This window comes from Perna viridis, chromosome 7 (genome assembly GCF_037379345.1).
Source record: "Perna viridis isolate PV_CMFRI_1.1 ecotype Kerala chromosome 7, ASM3737934v1, whole genome shotgun sequence".
Classification (NCBI taxonomy): Eukaryota; Metazoa; Mollusca; class Bivalvia; order Mytilida; family Mytilidae; genus Perna; species Perna viridis.
Window position 1 is genome coordinate 47,290,901 of NC_142451.1, and position 20,990 is coordinate 47,311,890.

General features: G+C 33.0%; 1 protein-coding gene across 2 annotated transcripts in view; it reads left to right on the forward strand.

The window, feature by feature from the left end:
* Positions 1–3,711: 3,711 nt before the first annotated feature.
* Positions 3,712–20,990, forward strand: part of LOC148613015 (CCN family member 1-like) — a 30,916-nt gene continuing 13,637 nt past the window's right edge. The window contains exon 1 of one of the 2 annotated variants that reach the window (XM_088594992.1): positions 3,712–4,213. In XM_088594992.1, coding sequence (XP_088451118.1) covers positions 4,076–4,213 — 138 coding nt within the window. In that variant the 5' untranslated portion in view covers positions 3,712–4,075. The remainder of the gene's footprint in view (positions 4,214–20,990) is intronic. The other variant, XM_088594993.1, reaches the window with a different exon arrangement.

The window sequence follows — 20,990 nt, forward strand, 5'->3', positions numbered from 1 at the left end:
ATTAAACTTGCTTGTAAATTAGGTTGTGTATATGTGTAAATACAGGTAAACTGAAGATGGTCTAAGTAAAATGCTAATGCATATCCACAATGTATGCATAGTCATATACCGTTTATACTTAAAATTTTAACATTTGTTTGGGTTGTTATGGAAGAAGATAATGGTCCTCATACTAATCTTGAGCTTTCCCTGTTTGTGTTGACTTACTTTAGTTAATTCTACAACAAACGCTGAGCACTTCTGCTAAATGCGGGAACACCATTACTCCTGCAACGTAAGAGGTTGAAATTCCGTTCCTCCATATCCCAACCAACTCAAAAAATAGCTTTGCCAGACCTCTAGTACTGCTGAAGTAGAACACCGCTTACACAATCTTTGCGAAAATTTGTCCAATTCAGAAAAAAAAGAAATATTTTTATTACATATACATACGATACACGTGTTTTAACTTTTAAGTTACTCTTGTCTTTGTAATGTTTTTATTGCATCAACGTACATCTCTTGTATTTATTTTAGATAAGTCAATTAACATTGTCAATTTAGCACATATTCTAGTAACTTAGCCGCTCGCAATTATAGAGTAGTCTCTCTTTAATCGCCATTCATTTCACGTTAAAATGATTTTACAAATGAAATGCAGACAGCATCATGGTATAGACATACATGTATATAATCCGAAAGTACTTATTCACGACTTTGGTTTTTTTTTTTAGAATTTTGAGCAATGGGAAGTAATCTTCCAACCCGACAGACTGCTTTATTGTCCGATTGGAGCAATGGACAGCAGTAGATTTCAAATTCAAATATTTGACTTATTGTAGCTGCGGTCAGTACTTGGTTACTTTTGAATGATTAATTTCAAACCATTTAGCTACTTACCGAAATCTAAATAGTTTAAGTTTCAAAGAAAAATGTTTACTATTCTTCCCTTCCCCAATGGGACCGCCAACCAGCTTGTCGGGTGTTGGAAGTTAACGTCCCTTTGAAAAACTTGCTAAAATGGCTTGCATTCTGTAAAAACGAGAAAAAAAAACGACTTAAACTAGTCTTGTCTCTACAAACTCGAAACGCCGAAATGACCAGGCAAACTAATTCTTTTATTTTATGCGCCATTGCCAATTTTCCCGAATTTACATCTTTCATTGAGTTCCACTTTACGTTTGGTAATTGTTCGAAACTAGTGTTTGAAGCGTCCCCATTTTTCATTTCACATTTTATATGTACAGTTGAAAGGCTTTTTTTTTATTTTAACACACATTTTCAAATGTACATAGAATTATTGTGCGTATTGAATAAAAAATTCACGAGGTTTTTTTCCGATTATATAGAATTAAACCCAATTTCAGTCAAAACATTTTTTGTTGTTAATGATAGCATATTTACGTTTTAATTTCGATTTCAAGATTGGGAAATGAAATACTGACTCTATTAACTTTTTTTTTATTACATCCTCACTATGAAAAGCAGGGAGAAATTGTGAACACGCTATCTGTCCTTTCGCCCGTTCACAGAACTTCTAATCCGCAACTCATCTGCAACCGCTGAATGGAATATGATGAAACGTTCACAAATTCTTTATTACATGCTACCATTGTGCACTTTCCTCCTTTTATTTTTTTTCTTCTGATTTAATATTGGTGTTTTCTGATGCGAAACATGGACTTTGTCATTGTTTGACCCGGAGTGGATCTTCTAATCGGCAACTTGATGAGACTTTTTATTACATTTTTAATTTCTATTTGTTCATCAGAATAGTTTATATCATTTTCTATATGATATGTTTTTTGGGAGGGTGTATCACCAAATCACCTTTGCATCACAGTTTTTCCAGTTTTATCTGTTGTTTTTTAAAGTCAACAAAAAAACAATTTTCCCTTTTATGATAGTGGGAAGTTCATTTTGGGGGGGGGGGGTCACTTATATTAGAATATGGTACGGGGATGCAACTGGAGCTGGATAAACACCACCTTTATATATTAGTCTGCAAGATAATCAGTCCCATCATACATTTTTCAGCGAGAAATACATACTCATTCATGTAATATATTTCTGTGTACCTAACATCTTTTGTCTAATTAAGAGAACATAAATAAAAACAAAGGTCTCCAGGAGATTGCAGAATGGGCACATAATCGCTAAATCTTTCGATGAAGTCCCATACATTTGTAATTTAATTAAGATTAAACAGACATTTTCTTCATGGTTATCAGCTGCAGCTAACACTAATTGAAGATTAATTGGTGATAATTGGAAAGTTTGTCTTAGCAATAAATTATACATTTAAGTTGTTGAAATACGACACATTGATATAGTATACTTCAGAAATGACAGCCAATTGATGTAGTATACCTCAGAAATGACAGCCCATTGACGTTGGAAATGAAAAATTTATTACCCAATCATACATTTCAACTCTCGAAAAAGACAGATCCATTATATATACTGGTACATAGGAAGTGAACCCTCCCCCCACCCCGTGGATAAGTTTCATCGTTAGTAATGTGTTATCAGCATCAATCTTAAATCATTATAAACGTTCCCATTTACACTAACACTTCATTTCTAAGTCTCCCTTTCAACTTCATGAAAATTGATTGTTACTGTTTTTTTACATAATCCATGTTATAACTTCATTCCTTCTATTTTCTTTCCACCGTTTCATGAGAATAATCTATAATGCTTTTGTTGTATACTTCATAAGCAAACAAATGTATATTGAACAATGTTAGTTTACTAAAAATCAATGTCTTTGATAGCATGGTTCCATTTAAGACATAACTCAAATTGAGCAGGTGCTGCGATAGAAATCATGCATGTACAGATACTACACCAATTTGAGTTCAACAGGATCATTAATCACTTAATTGTTGCACAAACTTGAAGTAATACTAAAATGAAAGATACAGAAATGTAACTGAAACAAGAAATAACAATAAAGACGGATTAGTCTCTTAAAACTATTACTAAAGAGTCAGTAAAACATTTACCGTTGTACCGAGATGCTATTCTTTGCTTTTGTTGAATTTTATTTTTTGTAAAATTAACAATTCTAGAATATTAAAGTTGAAGTATTTATTTTTATATAATTTTATAATAATTTCTCATTTACTCTATCAATAGTTGTTTTCATTATTTTTTTCTTAGTTTTTGTTTGTATTATTTTTTTTGTATGTCTTTTTTTGTTTGCAATTTCTGCCTTAAGCTGTTTATATCTGTTATCAAGAGAAGTTACTATCAACTCTTCAGTTTCTTTCCACATCTAATGCTTTGTTTTTGTTTTTGGGTGTGGGATGAGGCATTTTGTTCTTGTTTCAGGAAACTTTTGGATGAATCTAACTGTTTTATAGATATTTATTATTTGTTGACAACACAATTGTTATTATTTCAAAAGCTGCAGACACATGACATTGGCTCTCACGCCTGCACTGTATCATAGATGTTTAATAAAGTCATTAAATACCTGTGACAAGTTCAGGATTATATGCCCTCGATAATTTCCTATATACCTCTAATCGTAACGTTCCATTGATGAAAAATTGCCATCCTAATAAATACCGGATCAATAGGTTTAATTAAATACACTTTTACCTATCGAGTAAAAAATACATCAATCGCTAATTATCTTGTCTTTAATCATGCAACAACTTCCAACCAAACAATTATTGGATCGCTATAACATTGTTCCCGCTAAAAACCTTTATTCAAAGCCTCTACTTAACTTAGATATTTTATCTACCCGGCGTTTGGATTACTTACGCTTTTTCTACACCATTTTTGATACCTTCTCGTAAATGGCTATTGATCGATTTTAGCACTTAAATGTTGAAATGATTTTAAGTTTGCGAGTGTTAATGTGATAAGCCCGACCCCTGTTGGCGTAGTAATTTGTTGACAGTATGTCTCTAATTTACGACGTCTAAGAATTGAGTTAAAAGGTCTCAATATTAGTATCACTGGCATTTTCTGCTTAAATATTGATGAATGCATTACAGGAAAATGTAAGAGCAATATATAACTGAACTGTATGACTCTGTGATTAGAAAACGTTCATAAATGAAGAAAAAATATTAACTTAATGGAGATGGAATTTAATTTCTATATTTTATTATTTATTTGTGGATTTTGTATCTATTGTGTTGAGTGTGATGACGGGCCGTGTTATGGGTGCCAACTTTTTAATGTTAAAGAGAAGGAACAGAAATCTAGGCGTGCGGTATGTATAAAAATTTTAAATTAAAAACTTATCTTCTCAAGATTTTAAATCCCTTTTAATTGAAATTTAATGTCAGACTTGATATTTATTATTTTCCCATCCGTTGAAGTGTGGTGTGAACCTTTTTACAATGTTCCGTAAATAAATAAAATAGAAAATTAAGATGCTATAAGATTTTCTTTGTCGCATATGTTTACTTTAACTATAATCAAATTTTGCCGATTTTTATTCCCCACGAAGGGTACATTGTATGTGACTAAATTGACTAGGATGACAATACCAACGACTAATTTTTTTCCAATTTGTTGTCTCATCGGATCATGAGAGCTTTCCAATTACCTAGAATCGATCAAGACATAGCTGCTGTATTAACTAATGTAGTTTTTATTGTATACTTACTTACGAAGGTACAGAATAATTAGTCTGAAACCAAAACTATAGGTCCAAATCTGATCTTATCCCGGAAAAGAATTCATTCAATATACAGTAGAACCATTTAATACCATCTTATACATGTACCATACTTATCTTTCTCAATACGTTATACATTCAATATTTTGGTCTCAACCTGTATATTCAAACCACCTGTTCAATCCAGAACAATTTTGTGGTCCCATTTTTATTGTAAATCAGACAGGTTCCACTGAAATAGAAAGTACTTTGATAACTAAAAGACAGACTACACATGGTGTGGTAGTATACACCTAATCAAACCAATTCAACATTGCCGCATCGTTTGCCCAAGTCAGGAACCATTCAGCTATTCTTGTGTAATTTTGAAATTAAAGTAGAGTAAGTTTTTATATGTTTTGAGTAGAGTGTGCTTTCTCCTGTCCTGACCCAGTATATGTGTCGTTTCTGTGGACAGTAGAAGGCAGACTAAGCGATAAGGATTTTTTAACCGTTCATTGAAGGTCTTTAGAAAACCTCTAGTTACTTTTCACTGTTTGCTAGGATTCTTTTCTCTTTGAAACATATCATATTCCCAGTTTCCTCTCTACTTAAATAGTAACTAAGTGGTCATATATCTCTAAAACATTTTCGTTCAGATACAATTTGATACATTTTACATGTATCTTTGATATTTATAACACTCAACTGGTTGTTTTAAATGTACATTAAGAACATTGATTCAAAGATGTCTATAACATTAAATTTGTTCATAAATTTGTGTTTTTTAAAAGTAAATTCGGTGACGTCATAACCGTAAAATCTTACTAATGCAGTAGCATTTGAGTCTACACGTATTCCTTATTTGTAATATTTTTTGTAAAGATTTGGTACGGTATTAAACGTCATTTTATATTTACAAATAAACACTATCACAGCCTTATACTGTATACTCAGTGTTGAAGTATTCCTTCACATGCCTAATTTTGTAAATACATGTTTAGGAATTAGAAGAATGACTTTTCTGGACATACTGTGTTTTATGATCATAAATATACATAAAAGAATTGGTTCGTTTTGGATTTTTGAAACAGATATGCGGGTGGTCGGATATTCGTGATCAAAAGATTTGCCCGTTCACCTATTCTCAACATGCGTCATCTTTATACTGTAAAATTGTTTTCTAAAACTGCATTAAATTGAAGGGATTATAACTTTTATACACTTAACTTTATTTAATTATACATTAGCATGTGAACTGATTGGTATACTTATGTATTTGTTAAGTACTTAAATGTGTTATATGCTGCATAATTCATATCATTTGGGAATTATCATGTCCGACGAAAATAAACGATTGACTGCAATAAAATTTCATTTGTTGACATCTTAAGTTGAAAATATCCCGTTACATATTAAAAAAAACATTTAGCCTTTGTTCGCAAAGGACTTGTTTTATGCTATAATTTCATTTCAGCATGCACAAATGGCGCATATTGATTTAACACGAATTAACATAAACAGCACCTTCATGTACAATGATCGTTTTGCGTTTTACAACGGAGTACTTATGTAATCTTAATTGGTTTGTCTCCAAAAATCATTTCAAAAAGATTTCGTAAATGTCATACCAATCTCCTCCGCAGACCTATTAACCGTTTACCGATTTACTACGTATCACTCCGCTAGCCTATACTCTGCTATCAAGAATTAAACAAATTTCAAATGCATCAGCAATGCATGCTCATGTCAAATACGCGAAGCTTTTTATAGTGCATTGTACTAATTTGCATACAAATGTTTTGAGAGATATGTAACCTCGTTCTCATCATGCATGGATGCACGGAAGGCCAACAATAGCTCTCCATAACTTCCTGTCTTGTGCTTATTTTAGTACTTCTGACCATGGCATTCCAATATCTTTGCACTCACACCTCACTATTCCTTCCCATGTTTCTTTGGTCGGTCTTACTTTCTTTTTCTAGTTGGTGTCCATCGTATTGAAACTTTTGCAATGTTCTCTTTCCTTAAGACATGACCAACACATTTATATTTTCTCAGTTTGGTTTCATCTTTATGTCTGACAGAGATATAGAGAATCTTTGCCTGTGCAGGAGATTGCTGTCACACGTTTATTGGAGTTGAAATTATTCATGGATTCTCTAGTTTTATCGGTACTTTATGTAGATTATCCACTCGGGTATTCTCTAACTGTTTCCAAACCCGATTAAATGACACATGACAATTATTTCAAATTACATTAAAAATGAGTAATAAAAACTTTCTAAGAAAAATATGCAAAGCTACTTTGTATTTTATTGACGAAAAGCCTATGTTTAGTTTAATAATTCAGACGAAGTGGTTTCAGATATACTAAGTCATAAATAAATTGAATATTGATGCATTTTTAAATCTGTTTAAATTCAACTGTAGTAGCTTTGACCACGCAGAAAACGGCTTTAGAATTTACAAAATACTCGACATTGGAGACTTTTTATTACTGCTTTCAGAATTACTCGAACTTAGAGAACACCTGTTTTCTTTAGGATTGATGAATAAATATATCTGACATTTATTTTTAAATGTCACAAAGCCTTCAAAACTTTCGTAAGCTCATCCATATAAGCGTAGTCGTTAAATGCACCAAATGATATTTGATGTAAAGCATTGCAGGCACGTTCATTGTGATATTTGATGTAAAGCATTGAAGGCATGTTCATTGCCGAGAAAATCAGATAACTTACCTATACTAACTATTATTTTGTACCCACAGCGATTCATAACTGAAACATTTGACAGCTCTTAAGCTAATACTTGAACACGCATAATGTATTATAAACAGATGAACGTTGAAATATTTTATGTTCTTAAATCGATTTACTTTCATTCTGGATTTTCCCTTTAAAAAATACACGCCTTACATTCATTAAACGAATTTTATACCAGATAATATATTTTGATTTTTAACTTGCTTTGCTGATGACACATTTATTTTGTACCTCACTTGTTTATTAGGTTAAGTTCTCCGTCTAAGAATCAGGCAAAACGTGGTTAAGGTGTGGCACATGTAGAAAAAATACACAGAGATTTGATTATATTAACTGAGCATTTATACCTCATAAAATCAAGAAATTACTGTCAAAGTGTTTGTAAAGTTTGCCTTTTTAAGATATTGATAGGTCAAATTTAGTTGAAATGCACTATGGAAAAATGGCGGGAAAATTGTCAACAAATATCTGTCACAGATGCTTCAGGATAAATTGAAAGTTGTTTTCTTGGTGTATTGATTATATCTGAGGCAAAAAAGACCAAAATTTAGACATATGATGTCACCCCCCCATTGCCTGATTCTTGCACAGAATGGTACTTAATTTGTCTTAAAATCATAGAGCAAAACCTGTTGGCGAAGGATTGTGAAGCAGATGGTCATCTGGTGGCAGCAATGTACAAATCTACTGTTTATTGTTTATTATATTTATACCATTGATTATTAATTAATATTTAATTAGGCACCAAATCTTGTATGAGACACACATACAGTTTGTACATGTATAATGTTTTTTTTTTCTGTTATCGGATTGTAAATTTTCCCTTTAACTTCCCCCATTACTGACAAAAAAAGAAGTTCAAAAGGACACCTTTACAAAAATTCACTCTCCGAAGAAACTTCGACCTGGCTTATCTGTTTGGTTTTTTTTTTATTGTAGTTGTGTATTACTAGTACCTCTTTGTTTCATTTGTTGGAATTAATAAGAATTATTGACATTCTATTCAGTATAAAGTCGTGTAATTGATAAATATACTTTCGAAAATATATTTATATACATAAAAATTATTTAATTTTTATTAAAAAAATGTTTTTAATAGTTATTTTTGTGATATTACAAAGAGAGAGATTTACGAGAACTTTGATTCGTGGCCAAAGAAATATAGTTTTTTATTAAGTTTGTAAAATATTTTAATATAACCACGCGTTTTTTTTTAAATAAATGTTCCTTATTCACTGTAAGAATCGCTCTTTGGTTGGTTGACGTTTTTTTGGTTGCTGGTAGTCCGTCATCTGTTGTCTTTCCAGTGTTTTGAACATTTTCTAAAAGCGATCAGTTAACAATGACTTAACGTTAGGAAATCTAGATTAAATGTCTGGAGCAGCCATCAAGGGACATCGGCTTTGCCGATAAAATTCGTCTTTCAGTATTGTTATAGATCAAATAAAGTATTTGTCACTATATAATTTCTGTCATGCAATAGTTTAATGTCTTATAGAAATAATTTTCTCGGTGATCCCATAGCTTTTGTCATCTTGAAGTGGATATAAATTGTGTTAGCGGATATTACAAATAAGCATTTATGCTTACATGCAATTGTTTAATTCATCCTTGTCAGGCTAACAACAATGTAACAAATACAAGACAATATATTTTTACATTGTACGTATTTAGCATTCTAGAAGGTTTTTATTTTCTAATCAATTCTTTCATTTTATTAGTTTAAAAAAGTATTCTTTGGGGAAATACATCCCCTTGGTGATTGGAAAATACCTCAACTTCCGCGAACTTTTCTTGCAGTCGGATGTCTTTGATTTCATATACGTCTGATAACTGATCCAGATTATTGACACTGTCATGCTTTATTTACAACCACGCGGAGGCTGAGAAACCCTGAACTACAGCTCCAAGTGCCATTTGCTTGCATGCAACAACAAATTGTATATTTCCGGTGTTAAGCTTTCCAGGAAATATTTATCCTGAGTAATTTGTACAGCTGATTGAGTAAAACATAAATTGTTTTGATTGAAATCGTCGTACGAATCGAAATTCATTTACTGACATTTTATGTATTATTCATTATTTAAGAACTTAATTAAGCGTCAATAGCTGATAAAATCTGTGATTCTATAACTGTGACTGACAAGCGACAGTGACGAAGACAACGTTCCATAAATTCATTTCTTGTGAATGGAAAAGAGTTTTTGGTTGACATTAGTAACAAATTAATAAAATCTCACTGTTAGACATGCTTTTAAGGGGGAAATGACAGCTAGACTATGGACCTTCCCGCAATGTTTTGAGTAGAAAATTGATTTATGCCGAGTCTTGTCTAAAATACCAACAATTAATTGCGTAAGTCGTGCCGGAAGTTAGGAAAACTGGCTTCTTCACAAACTTCAATTAAGATTTACTGATAAGGAAAAGATAACACAGTCTTTATATTTTATCTGACCAAAAAGGCAATCACGCTGCAAGTTAAATGCCTATGCTTTACTGATAATGAGTGTCTATCGCCATCTCCCGATAGATCTTGTGAACTATCCTGGTTCTACAAATATCAACGTAGTTTGAAAAAATTGAATGAAAAACTGGGTTTATTAATTGTAGTATTTTTATTTGATCAAATGTTTCCCGACTCTCGGGGGAGCCGTACTTGTGACTGCATGTAGAGTAATATAATCGACAAGTCTTGTTTACCTCAGACAGAATTACTGAGAATCCATTTTGAGATCTACGGATCTTCGAGACTCTCTCTGAAGCATAACTGCTGATTGTCTTGTTTAACAGAGTTTAACGCACCGCAGACGTTGCGCTTGTATTTCCCATGCGGGAAGCTGCTGTATTGTTAGACCCGAACATGAACTTACGTCAAGTGTGGAGAGAAAATTTGTCTGGGAATGAAACATTGCATAACTCTGGAATCTATGATTTATGAAAACTAGCTGGGAGATAAACTCTAAGAAATATTTCCCCACATGATGAATGACCTTGAGCCTAGCTGGAATTTAGTATAGTTAAAAAACTTAACAAATATCGAAACATCTTTAAAGGATACTGTAATAGCGCGAATGATTAATTTTTTTGGATATTTGCATTTATTTAAAAATATCAATATAAAACGCATGAAAAGACGAAGAATGAATTGAAAAATAAGACACTTACGTCTGAGCATTGCACTGTGAGTTTGGTATTTTTATTCTCAATGCAAATATTATGATATTTAAAGCTGCAATAGCTGCCAAATTCGTTCAGTTTTGATTCTACTGAATTTTACTGATTCAGTGCAGTAAGGTAGTAGTAACGCAATTGAAGCAATAAATGTCGATAATACCTACAGAATATTGTGAAAACCACGTTTTTTAAATCGGAGATCGATAGCTCTGATCTAATTATTTTTCGCCATTACTTCCGAAGATCGCCGACTGGACATTCACCTGGGTTAAAATACTTTAACCTTTGTAAAAAAAAATAACAATAAGGGATACACAGGTAAGCACGTGTCTTGTTTTCATTTCATTTCATCTACTTCTTGATTAGTTTTCAAATAAATAATGACCATATTTGAGCCACAATAGGTAAATTTCAAAAGGATCCTTGCGTTATATTCGAACTTTCTTCATTTACTGCTTGAGTCCGTCGGTTTTCCTTACCGTTGAATAACCACTTTCGCTTTGCAATCAGATGTGTTATTAAAGAGGCGACCCTTACAGCACATGCGCGGATTAAGGTCACAAGAAGTCATATGCATACGGATTTATCTAGGTCGATTTTTTGTCTTGCAAGACAATAGATATAGACACCTATTTCATGTATTTAATGCATTTTATTTGTGGATATCAAATGAAGTTATACAGGAAAGTTACAATTTAGTAGAAATAATTCAAAGTTAAGGTATATTTCAACAGAAACAAAAAATTACGAAAATGACAGCCAATGCAGCTTTAAATGGTTGCGACTTTCTTTCTCAGAACGATTAAACAAACATCACAGGAATTTTCAAGTGGAAACCTGTAAATTGTCTCAACTGTTTGTAAAGCATGAACTTTAAGCACAGTAAAGACAATTTACCAATGATCGATATTTGTGGTCTTTCCGGGAAATTTAAGCAATTGTAATCGGTACTAGCACTGCTATCAACATCATGATTCAATATTTGTATTTTTTTAAATCTGTTTTATTTATAGTTCGCTTTGCTTTAGCTGTTAGAAATTTGATCGCATATAACGGGAGAAGCCATGACAAAAGATCTATACTAGTGTGTACTTTTCAGTTCTTTTGACAAATAAAAAAACCACGGATATATTGAAACGCAACAAAAGCATATGCGTATAATATAAATACAAAATAGTAAACACTTTCCGACGTCACCAACAGTTCTTCAAAAAGTAAGCTCTGAAAGCCCTCGACAATAAAAGTAATAAAACGCATGGTAAAAGAACGATGACAAAATAAAACTATAAGTCATATAACGACACAAAGACGCATTAATGACCATCATCTCCTGACTGGAAAAGCGCATGAAATCTGCGTTGGGGTTTAACTAGTTTTACAAGGCCTTCATAAAATTCACATATTAATACACACAAAACCTCCTTGACATACACCATATAGACAAAAATAAGTGCTATTTATTTTTCGTATGTTGTCCCTTTGGAGTTCCCGGCGTTGTGATATCTTGATGATTGGGTTTATTTTTACGGTCTTGGCTATTCTTACGGATCTCGCACGACCGCCCCTTACGCGGATTCTGTTAGTAATGCCAGTTAATAGTAGAAGATAGAGGAGCCCAGCCTTCGGGATACCTGACCAAAGAACTCAGAGTATGTCCTACTAGCGGCTGGGCTGCTGTGTTGACGCTCTGGCCTACTCCCAGACCCCACGTGGGTCCGAGAGCGTTTCCCCACTCTAACTATTTGGAAGTAAGTCAACGTGTAGAGTGTGTGTGTGATACCTTTTATTTCCTCTCGTTTTATACCTTCAGTATTCGTAGCCACACGTCATACTATTGGTATTGGTAGCCACACATCATACTACCGGTATTTGTAGTCACACGTCATACTACCGGTATTTGTAGTCACACGTCATACTACCGGTATTTATAGCCACACATCATACTACCGGTATTTGTAGTCACACGTCATACTACCGGTATTTGTAGTCACACGTCATACTACCGGTATTTATAGCCGCACGTCATACCACCGGTATTGGTAGCCACATGTCATACTACCGGTATTCCAATAGATCTGGTTGGCCTAAATACAACGATCTACAATTGTAAATAAGGTTTTGTCCCTTTAGCGATGTATATGTACGATGGATTAAAGACAACCAGAGAATACCAATAAGGTATCCCCCCTCCCAAAAAAAAAAATCACTCCCAACCTCAATTTACTACTTTAAGGTATTGGTTCTCTATTTTGTGTAATGGTTTTCTGGTATAATTGGAAGTACTGGAAAATACAATACTAATGTACCAGTATCAGCAATAATGGACTATACAGGCAATTAAACTACATGTAGTTGACAAATTTAATCTAGTATTGTACAGTACTAGAACTAACAGTATCTGGAGCGTAAACAAATGCATTTAAATGTTAAAATTGATATCAAAATAGGAAATGACAAACGAACTTATAAAACCGGATTAAACATATATCTTCACTATTTCAAGTAACTTTTTTTTCGATTTGTCTATGTACATAAAATACAAGAATTTTACTATTAACGTGTATGTATTTTTCAGAAACTTTGCAACAGGCGAAAAAAAACATAAACATATAACATTTTACAAGATAATAAATGGTCTTACACCTGACTACATGCGAGAAATGGTCTTACACCTGACTACATGCAATAAATGGTCTTACACCTGACTACATGCGAGAAATGGTCTTACACCTGACTACATACAATAAATGGTCTTACACCTGACTACATGCAATAAATGGTCTTACACCTGACTACATGCGAGAAATGGTCTTACACCTGACTACATACAATAAATGGTCTTACACCTGACTACATGCGAGAAATGGTCGCTCCATATTATCCAAGGCAACATAATTATGCCTTGCGACAGGAAGGTCAAAACTTTATTCTGCCTCAATGCAGGGCATCATCTTATTATAATAGGTTTTTACCTGCTACTATTAGATTATGGAATGAACTTGATCATGAAACTAAGAATTCACCAACTATAAGTTCACTCAAAGTGAAACTTGATAAAAATATAAACCAAATACTCCACCAAAGCACTTTGACTATGGAATAAGAAAATTCAATATCATGCTTTGTCAGTTGAGAAATGCAGCCAGTGATTTCCCACTTGTTTCATGATTTCTCAGTAGATGATCCTCTTGTCCATGCTGCTCTGGTCCATGTGAGGATAATTTTCATTTCTTCTTTGACTGCCCAGCATATATTGATATTAGAAACATTCTTTTTGAAAATCTGTCACATGTGGGTGTAGATGTTGATCTTGATCTCCTGTTATTTAGTGACTCGAACTTGAATTATGAGAACAACATAAGATCATCAGTATATTAGAGATTCAAATAGATTTGTTTGACACTTTTTTATCTAGTTAAATGATATTGTGACTTTGTAAACCTTTTTCTCAAAACATCAACTATGCCTACTATTTGTATATACTTTACATCTTTGTTCTTTTTATTTTCATTTTCAATTTATATCAAAATGAAAATTCCCTGCTATTGCCAACTAGCTTATTATTTACATTTCTAGTGTCTGTAATATCTGTATTTTTTTCCCTCTCTTGTATTTGGTTCTTTTCATTTCATTTGAAAATTCCTTTCTTCTTTCTTTTGTTTTGTTCTCTCTATCTCACAATATTTACACTATTAATATACTGATGAAGATAACTGTTGTTGGCCTATGTACTTATCCTAGGTACTTTAATTCAGAAATTAAAATTTACAGTTTCTATGTAATGAAAGGAAGTGGCAATAGGTCATTTCATATAGTGACAAATAATCAGTAATAATTCAAATTATTTATATTCTATTGCAGTACTTGTGTTTACATGTTACTCTAAAATCCATTATCCAAAATGGCCATGGCCTGCTGCCACATGTCTATTGATTAATAATTCATATATCAAATATTGTGTTATATTGATAATTGTAATTTTGTACCTTGTATCATGGAGAGGTCTTTTATAGGCTTAGCCTGCTGCCCAATCCACTTCAGCTTTATACGGAATTAAATATTGTTTAAACTGTCTTAAACTATATATTTTTCTTGTATTTTTAATTGTGCGTCGACCTGTCAAACAAGAAAAAAAATAAAATAAAAATAAAAAAAAACGATTAATAATTACGTGTCGTAACTAACTAAACGATTAGAGTCTAAATACTTATATTCTCGTTGTCTCCTACAACCATACGTACTAACCTTCTTCTTTGAATAAGCTAGCGAGTATCACAATTCTTGGCTTTATGTACGCTTTCCCGCATATTTATAGATTATGAAATGCATATAGTGGTGCCGACTTCTCATTATTTAGTCTTAATTATCTCTGTCAAATTTGTAAGTTGTATATTACAACCAAGATATGCACGGTCGTAATACATGAAGACTCCATGAAAGCATTTTTTACTCATATTTATTGATAGCCCCTTTAAATTGTTCCCAAAAGTATCCAGAAATATATACATGAACGACAAAAAATATCACATCTATACCGCAAATTGCCCTAGCTCGCCATACATCATTACAAAATAAACGCGTACATTGTACCTAAACTTCTCAACAAACAGATCGATTCTATACGCAATATATCTTGCGTTATTAGTTTCATATGATGTTTTCATCTCCTTATGTAGTACAATATTGAGAAACATCACGAACAAAAGATGAGACATGTCTAAGTCTGATATCACGATGGGATACCATTGAGAAGCTTAATCTAATAGAATACAGGTGGTATGACGAACTAGTGTTGAGAATTCTAAACAGTTTTTTAGAATAACTTTCATAAGTGGCATTCATATAAATAAATAAGTTTTGGTAATACCTTTAAAGATAGGAAAATATAAATTTAATCATAGGTAAATTAGTTTCACACAAAACAGGAGTTAATATTCTTAAATGTTAAATGAGTTTATCTCAAAGCGATATTACAGCGTCCATGTATAAAAATACTTGGCCCAAAATGTGCGCGGCCTTTAAGTGCGAATAAGCTTATTGATAAACATATAAATGTTTTTTAGTCTAAGGTGCACAAGAAATGAAAAGAAAATGTCCTTGACAAGCAGCTAAAATTTGAACAGGAAACGACTTTAGAACGGTGATCAAATACGACTGTTTTTATTTTACTGCATCTTCCGTAAAATAGCACGACCCCAAACACTCAACTGAAAAAAACAACAGTGTTTTGATTTTTGTCTAGGGTGTTATTTTAACTACAAGATGAGAACGGTCAATCACTTCAGTAGTAGTCGTTGTAAGAATCGTGCAAAATGAGAAAAATGTAATACATCCCAAAAAAGTCTACATGTTTTTTGTAATTAAATTGTTTTTGGGTGTATATTATGAAAAGTGTAATAATTCATTGCAATCTCTGTTCATAGAAGATAATCAACATTGAAAATCCGATAGATTCTATTGTATTTGAGTGTCACTTACAAAGTTATCTCCCTTAATTTTGAAACTACAGTGCATTCTATGTAATTTTTATTTCCAAAGAACACGGGTTATATGAAAAACCGGATGTTAACTTCTGTTGACTATGGCAATTTTAACAAAATATAAAAAAATAAAAATACGTAGGCTTTTCATTCATGAATCACATATATTTGCATGATTCTTAGCTGGAGTGCCACTTAAGTTTTTATTCCACCAAAAGAACTTGAAGCTTTAGTTCATATTCTTTTATGGTACTCTTCAATTTTGTATTCTGTCAATTGCAACAGACAGGCCTAGGGAAGTGTGACTACTTATGCCAGAGTTTGAGATCACTTATAAGTTTTATTTTACCAATCTTAGTATTTAATCCACGACCAGCCAGGAAGCAGCGACACCTACACTGGTGATACACCATGAGACCATGTACTGCATATGTTCAAGTAGTGTTGGTTTACTAACAAAATAGAAACAGCAGTGACTATGTTTAGTTTCTATAAAGAGATATGGAAACCTACAGAGTAATTTTAGTTATCTATTTTAAAGTGGTAGCCACCGTCAGTGCTGTAGTCGCAATTGTTTTGTGTTGTAGTCGCCTTTGTTTTGTGCTGTAGTCGCCTTTGTTTTTGCTGTAGTCTAGTTTATTGTGTGCGGTAGTAGCCTTTGTTTTTGCTGTAGTCGCCTTTGTTTTTTGCTGTGGTCGTTTTTGTTTCGTGCTTTGGTTCACTTTGTTTTGTGTCATGGTCGCTTTTGATTGTGTTTTGGACATAAATAGGTAATATGATCACCTTTATATTTTGTATTTCACCAAAAGGGCATTTTTGTAAACCTGATCATTCGTTATATGTCATTGTCAGACAGACAAGGTTCTGTGTTTTCTTCAACGTATTACACCAATTAGAACAGAGACTGTGGTATCCTAAGTCAGTTTAAAATATATTACACCAGGGCCAGAAGCTTTGATATATATATGAGTGGTCTAGGGCACTGAACTTAGTGCAGGCGGTGTTGCCATAGATGTCACAGCGGTATACATATAGGAGTTCTAATCCTGCGGAGGGAATGACAAAAAAAAAAATACTTTGAAAATTTGACAGTTCTACATCGTTGGAAAATTATCTGACCCTGCTATTCTTACATTATCTTCCCTGTTTCAATTTGATCCGATGGACCAGTGTAGGGAATAGAGTCGTCACATTCTGAGACGTTTGTATGATATTGATTTGTTGTGACATGCATCATTAATTTGATCCTCTATCGTACATAATAACACCTAGGTGAGCTGTCCCTTACTGGCATACCTTGTGTACTAAGTTACAGCCCTAGATTAATCCTACAAGGAGGAATGACACGGCCAGAGAAAGCCACATTTTTATATAGCCGAGCTGACCGAGTGGTCTAGGGCGCTGAACTTGGTGCAGACAGTGTTGCCATTGATGTCACAGCGGTAATATGAACGATGGAGGGAACGGCAAAAAATTGCTTGCAAATTTGACAATTTTACATCGTCGGGAATATTTCAGACCTTGCTATGCTTACAATATTTTCCCAGTATCAATTTGATCCGATGGAGCAGTGTATCAAATAGAGTCGTCATATTCTGAGATAATGCGCTATGACTTATTTTAGAGTTCACCTCCAATAAACTAGAAGTCTGTGTCGATTTGAATATCACATCTTAAAAAGGAAACGCGTGTGTATTGTGTCTTCAGCTTCCAATATAGAAAAAGACAATCACAGAAATTAGTAAAATTTCCTATTTTATTGTAATAAATGATTAATCATGGGGAAATTATTCTCTCTCAAGATTATTGAGGATATTAAGATGTATAGTTTACATTTTCTTGGTTTCACTAATCTGATACTGGCGAAAGTGCAAAGAATTCTATTATTCTGAAAGCAACAATCTGTCGAGATTTTTATTATTCTGAAAGCAACAATCTGTCGAGATTTTTCCCCCTATTTGATACTGCTATTTTACATTTTACGATATAAATTTTCCAAGTCATTTCCGAATCCATTTACTTCAGACCCATGTTTAAATCAATGGCAATTAACCGTAATCTGTTAATTAGAAAATAATCAATATCAGAAAAGTTAAATATTACAAAAATCAATTAAAATGTATGGAAGACGGCATTTTAAGGAGACGCGTTCTCATTAAATGGATTAAGTTTGACTTTTCTTCCATTAAATTGAGACAAATTAATTTCTAGCGTCCCTGTTTGATCTTACAGAGAAATACCATAACAATTAGACTTGTATTTGCAGAACAGACAAGGATAAGAATTGTCTCATCTCTAATCCTACCACGAGAGAGCACATGTTTGTTATAGCAATTCCCAAAACAGGGTCACCCACTCAACAAATACCGCTCTTGAATATTATGTTGAAGACGATTTCCATTAACACGCTCTTTCTGAAATGAAATAAACGCAAGAGAACTGAGACAGGAAGTTTTCTTTGATCTAACAGAAATAGCTGAAATCAAGTTGTATATACAAGATGCGTCCGTACAATTTCCTATTATTGTATGGATGAAAGAATCTAAGAGCGAGCACAAAGTCGTGTGTGTACGTGAGAACAGAATTTTGAGATGGTCCCAAATGAAAGCTATCAGCCTAACCGGAATATGTTAAGTAGTCTGCAGAAACAGCCTTAAAATGGAAGTTCTGCAGCAAGAAAATCAGTAATTTACACTCATCAGAATCAATAACTAAAAATAAATAAGAATTAATTTTTGCCAGTGAAAATATGCAGTCGTTTCAAATGTATTCTTTTAATTTTTCCCGCTCCATGAAATAGAGCCTGTTGCATTTACGTCACAGGTTCTGTTGTAAAACATTTCCAATATCCGTGGAGTACTGTAATCATTCCGGACTTTTTACATATTCTGAATTGGACCCGCTTTATCTTAAAATGATATAGTCGGAGCTGCCACTGCTCATAAAGTTAAAAGTGAGGGTTTAAAAATGTTAAATCTCGGTGCTTGCTTCTAGAGGCAATGTATATGTATACAACATATTACATGTAAAATATATAAATTGCGTTGTCGGGGACGTTAGCCTGGGATCCTGGCTCCTGCACTAATCGACAGTTGCGACGCAGTATTGATGGCACGACCTAACATAATATACGACCGAAATCACGAGATTTCACGTTAGTCACATGACCAATTAACGATATTGCAAAAGCAAAAAAGTAAAATTCAGTAAATGACTTGTAGCATGCATCTTTCCCATATTACTTTAGGGATTTATTCTTCATATCTAAGAAACAACGTACATGTATGGCATGAAGTTTGATGCAAAATGTTATTGGTTTCATTCAAGTGTATTTTGTAGGCTGGAACTAAATGTGGTTAAAATGGTTACTCGGAAAATAGGCGCACTAATTGTAACTTAAGCTAAATATGATTGTCAAAGAGTAGCTGGTTAAATGTGAGATTATGTGCTCAAGATAACAGTATAGCTATAGTGATTCGCTACAGTAAATCATGAAAAAAAACAATGCAATTCTACCATTAATTTATTTTATTGTTTTCATTAAGATTTTATAGAAAGTTTATATTAAACAAACATGATGTGTGAAATTGAAAGCAATAAAAAGAAGACAACCTTGAAGCTATTTTATAAATTCAAATTGAAAAATTCTAATTATATTTGTTGAGTGATATTACCAAGATTTTATCTGCTATTAAAATATATTGAACACACCATTTATGAAAAAAATGAAACCTGTTTAACTGAACCCTTAAAAAACCTAACACCTGTATAAACCACACTCCTGTATAAACCAAACTCCTGTATAAACAAAACACCTGTATTAACTTAACTCCTGTTTTAACAAAAGTCCTGTATAAACCAAACACCTAAAAACAAAACTCCTGTATAAACCAAACACCAGAATAAACCAAACACCAGAATAAACCCAACTCCTCTATAAACCAAACTCTCGTATAATCCAAACATCTGTATAAACCAAACACCTATACAAACCAAACACCTGTAAAAACCAAACTCCTGTATAAACCAAACACCTGTATAAACAAAACTCCTATATAAACCAAACACCAGAATCAACCAAACTCCTGTAGAAAAGAAACATCTGTGTAAACCGAACACCTGTATAAACCAAACTCCTGTATAAACCAAACACCTGTATAAACAAAACTCCTGTATAAACCAAACACCTGTAGAAAAGAAACATCTGTGTAAACCGAACACCTGTATAAACCAAACTCCTGTATAAAGCAAACACCAGAATTAACCATACACCTGTATAAATCAAACTCCTGTATAAACCAAACACCAGAATAAACCACTCCTGTATAAACAAAACACCTGTATAACATAACTCCTGTATAAATCAAACACCAGAATAAACCAAACTCCTGTATAAACCAAACATCTGTATAAATCAAACACCAGAATAAACCAAACTCCTGTATAAAAGAAACATCTGTGTAAAACGAACACCTGTATAAACCAAACATCAGAATAAACCAAACTCCTGTATAAAAGAAACATCCGTGTTAACCGAACACCTGTATAAACCAAACTCCTGTATAAAGCAAACCCCAGAATAAACCAAACACCTGTATAAACCAAACATCTGTAAAAACCAAACATCTGTATAAACCAAACGCCTGTATAAACCAAATATCTGTATAAACAAAACTCGTGTATAAACCAAACACTAGAATAAACCAAATTCCTGTATAAAACAAGCATCTGTGTAAACCAAACACCTGTATAAAGCAAACTCCTTTATAAAGCAAACACCAGAATAAACTAAACACCTGTATAAACCAAACACCTGTATAAACAAAACTCCTGTATAAACCAAACACCAGAATAAACCCAACTCCTGTAAAAAAGAAACATCTGTGTAAACCGAACACCTGTATAAACCAACCTCTGTATAAAGCAAACACCAGAATAAACCATACACCTGTATAAACCAAACAC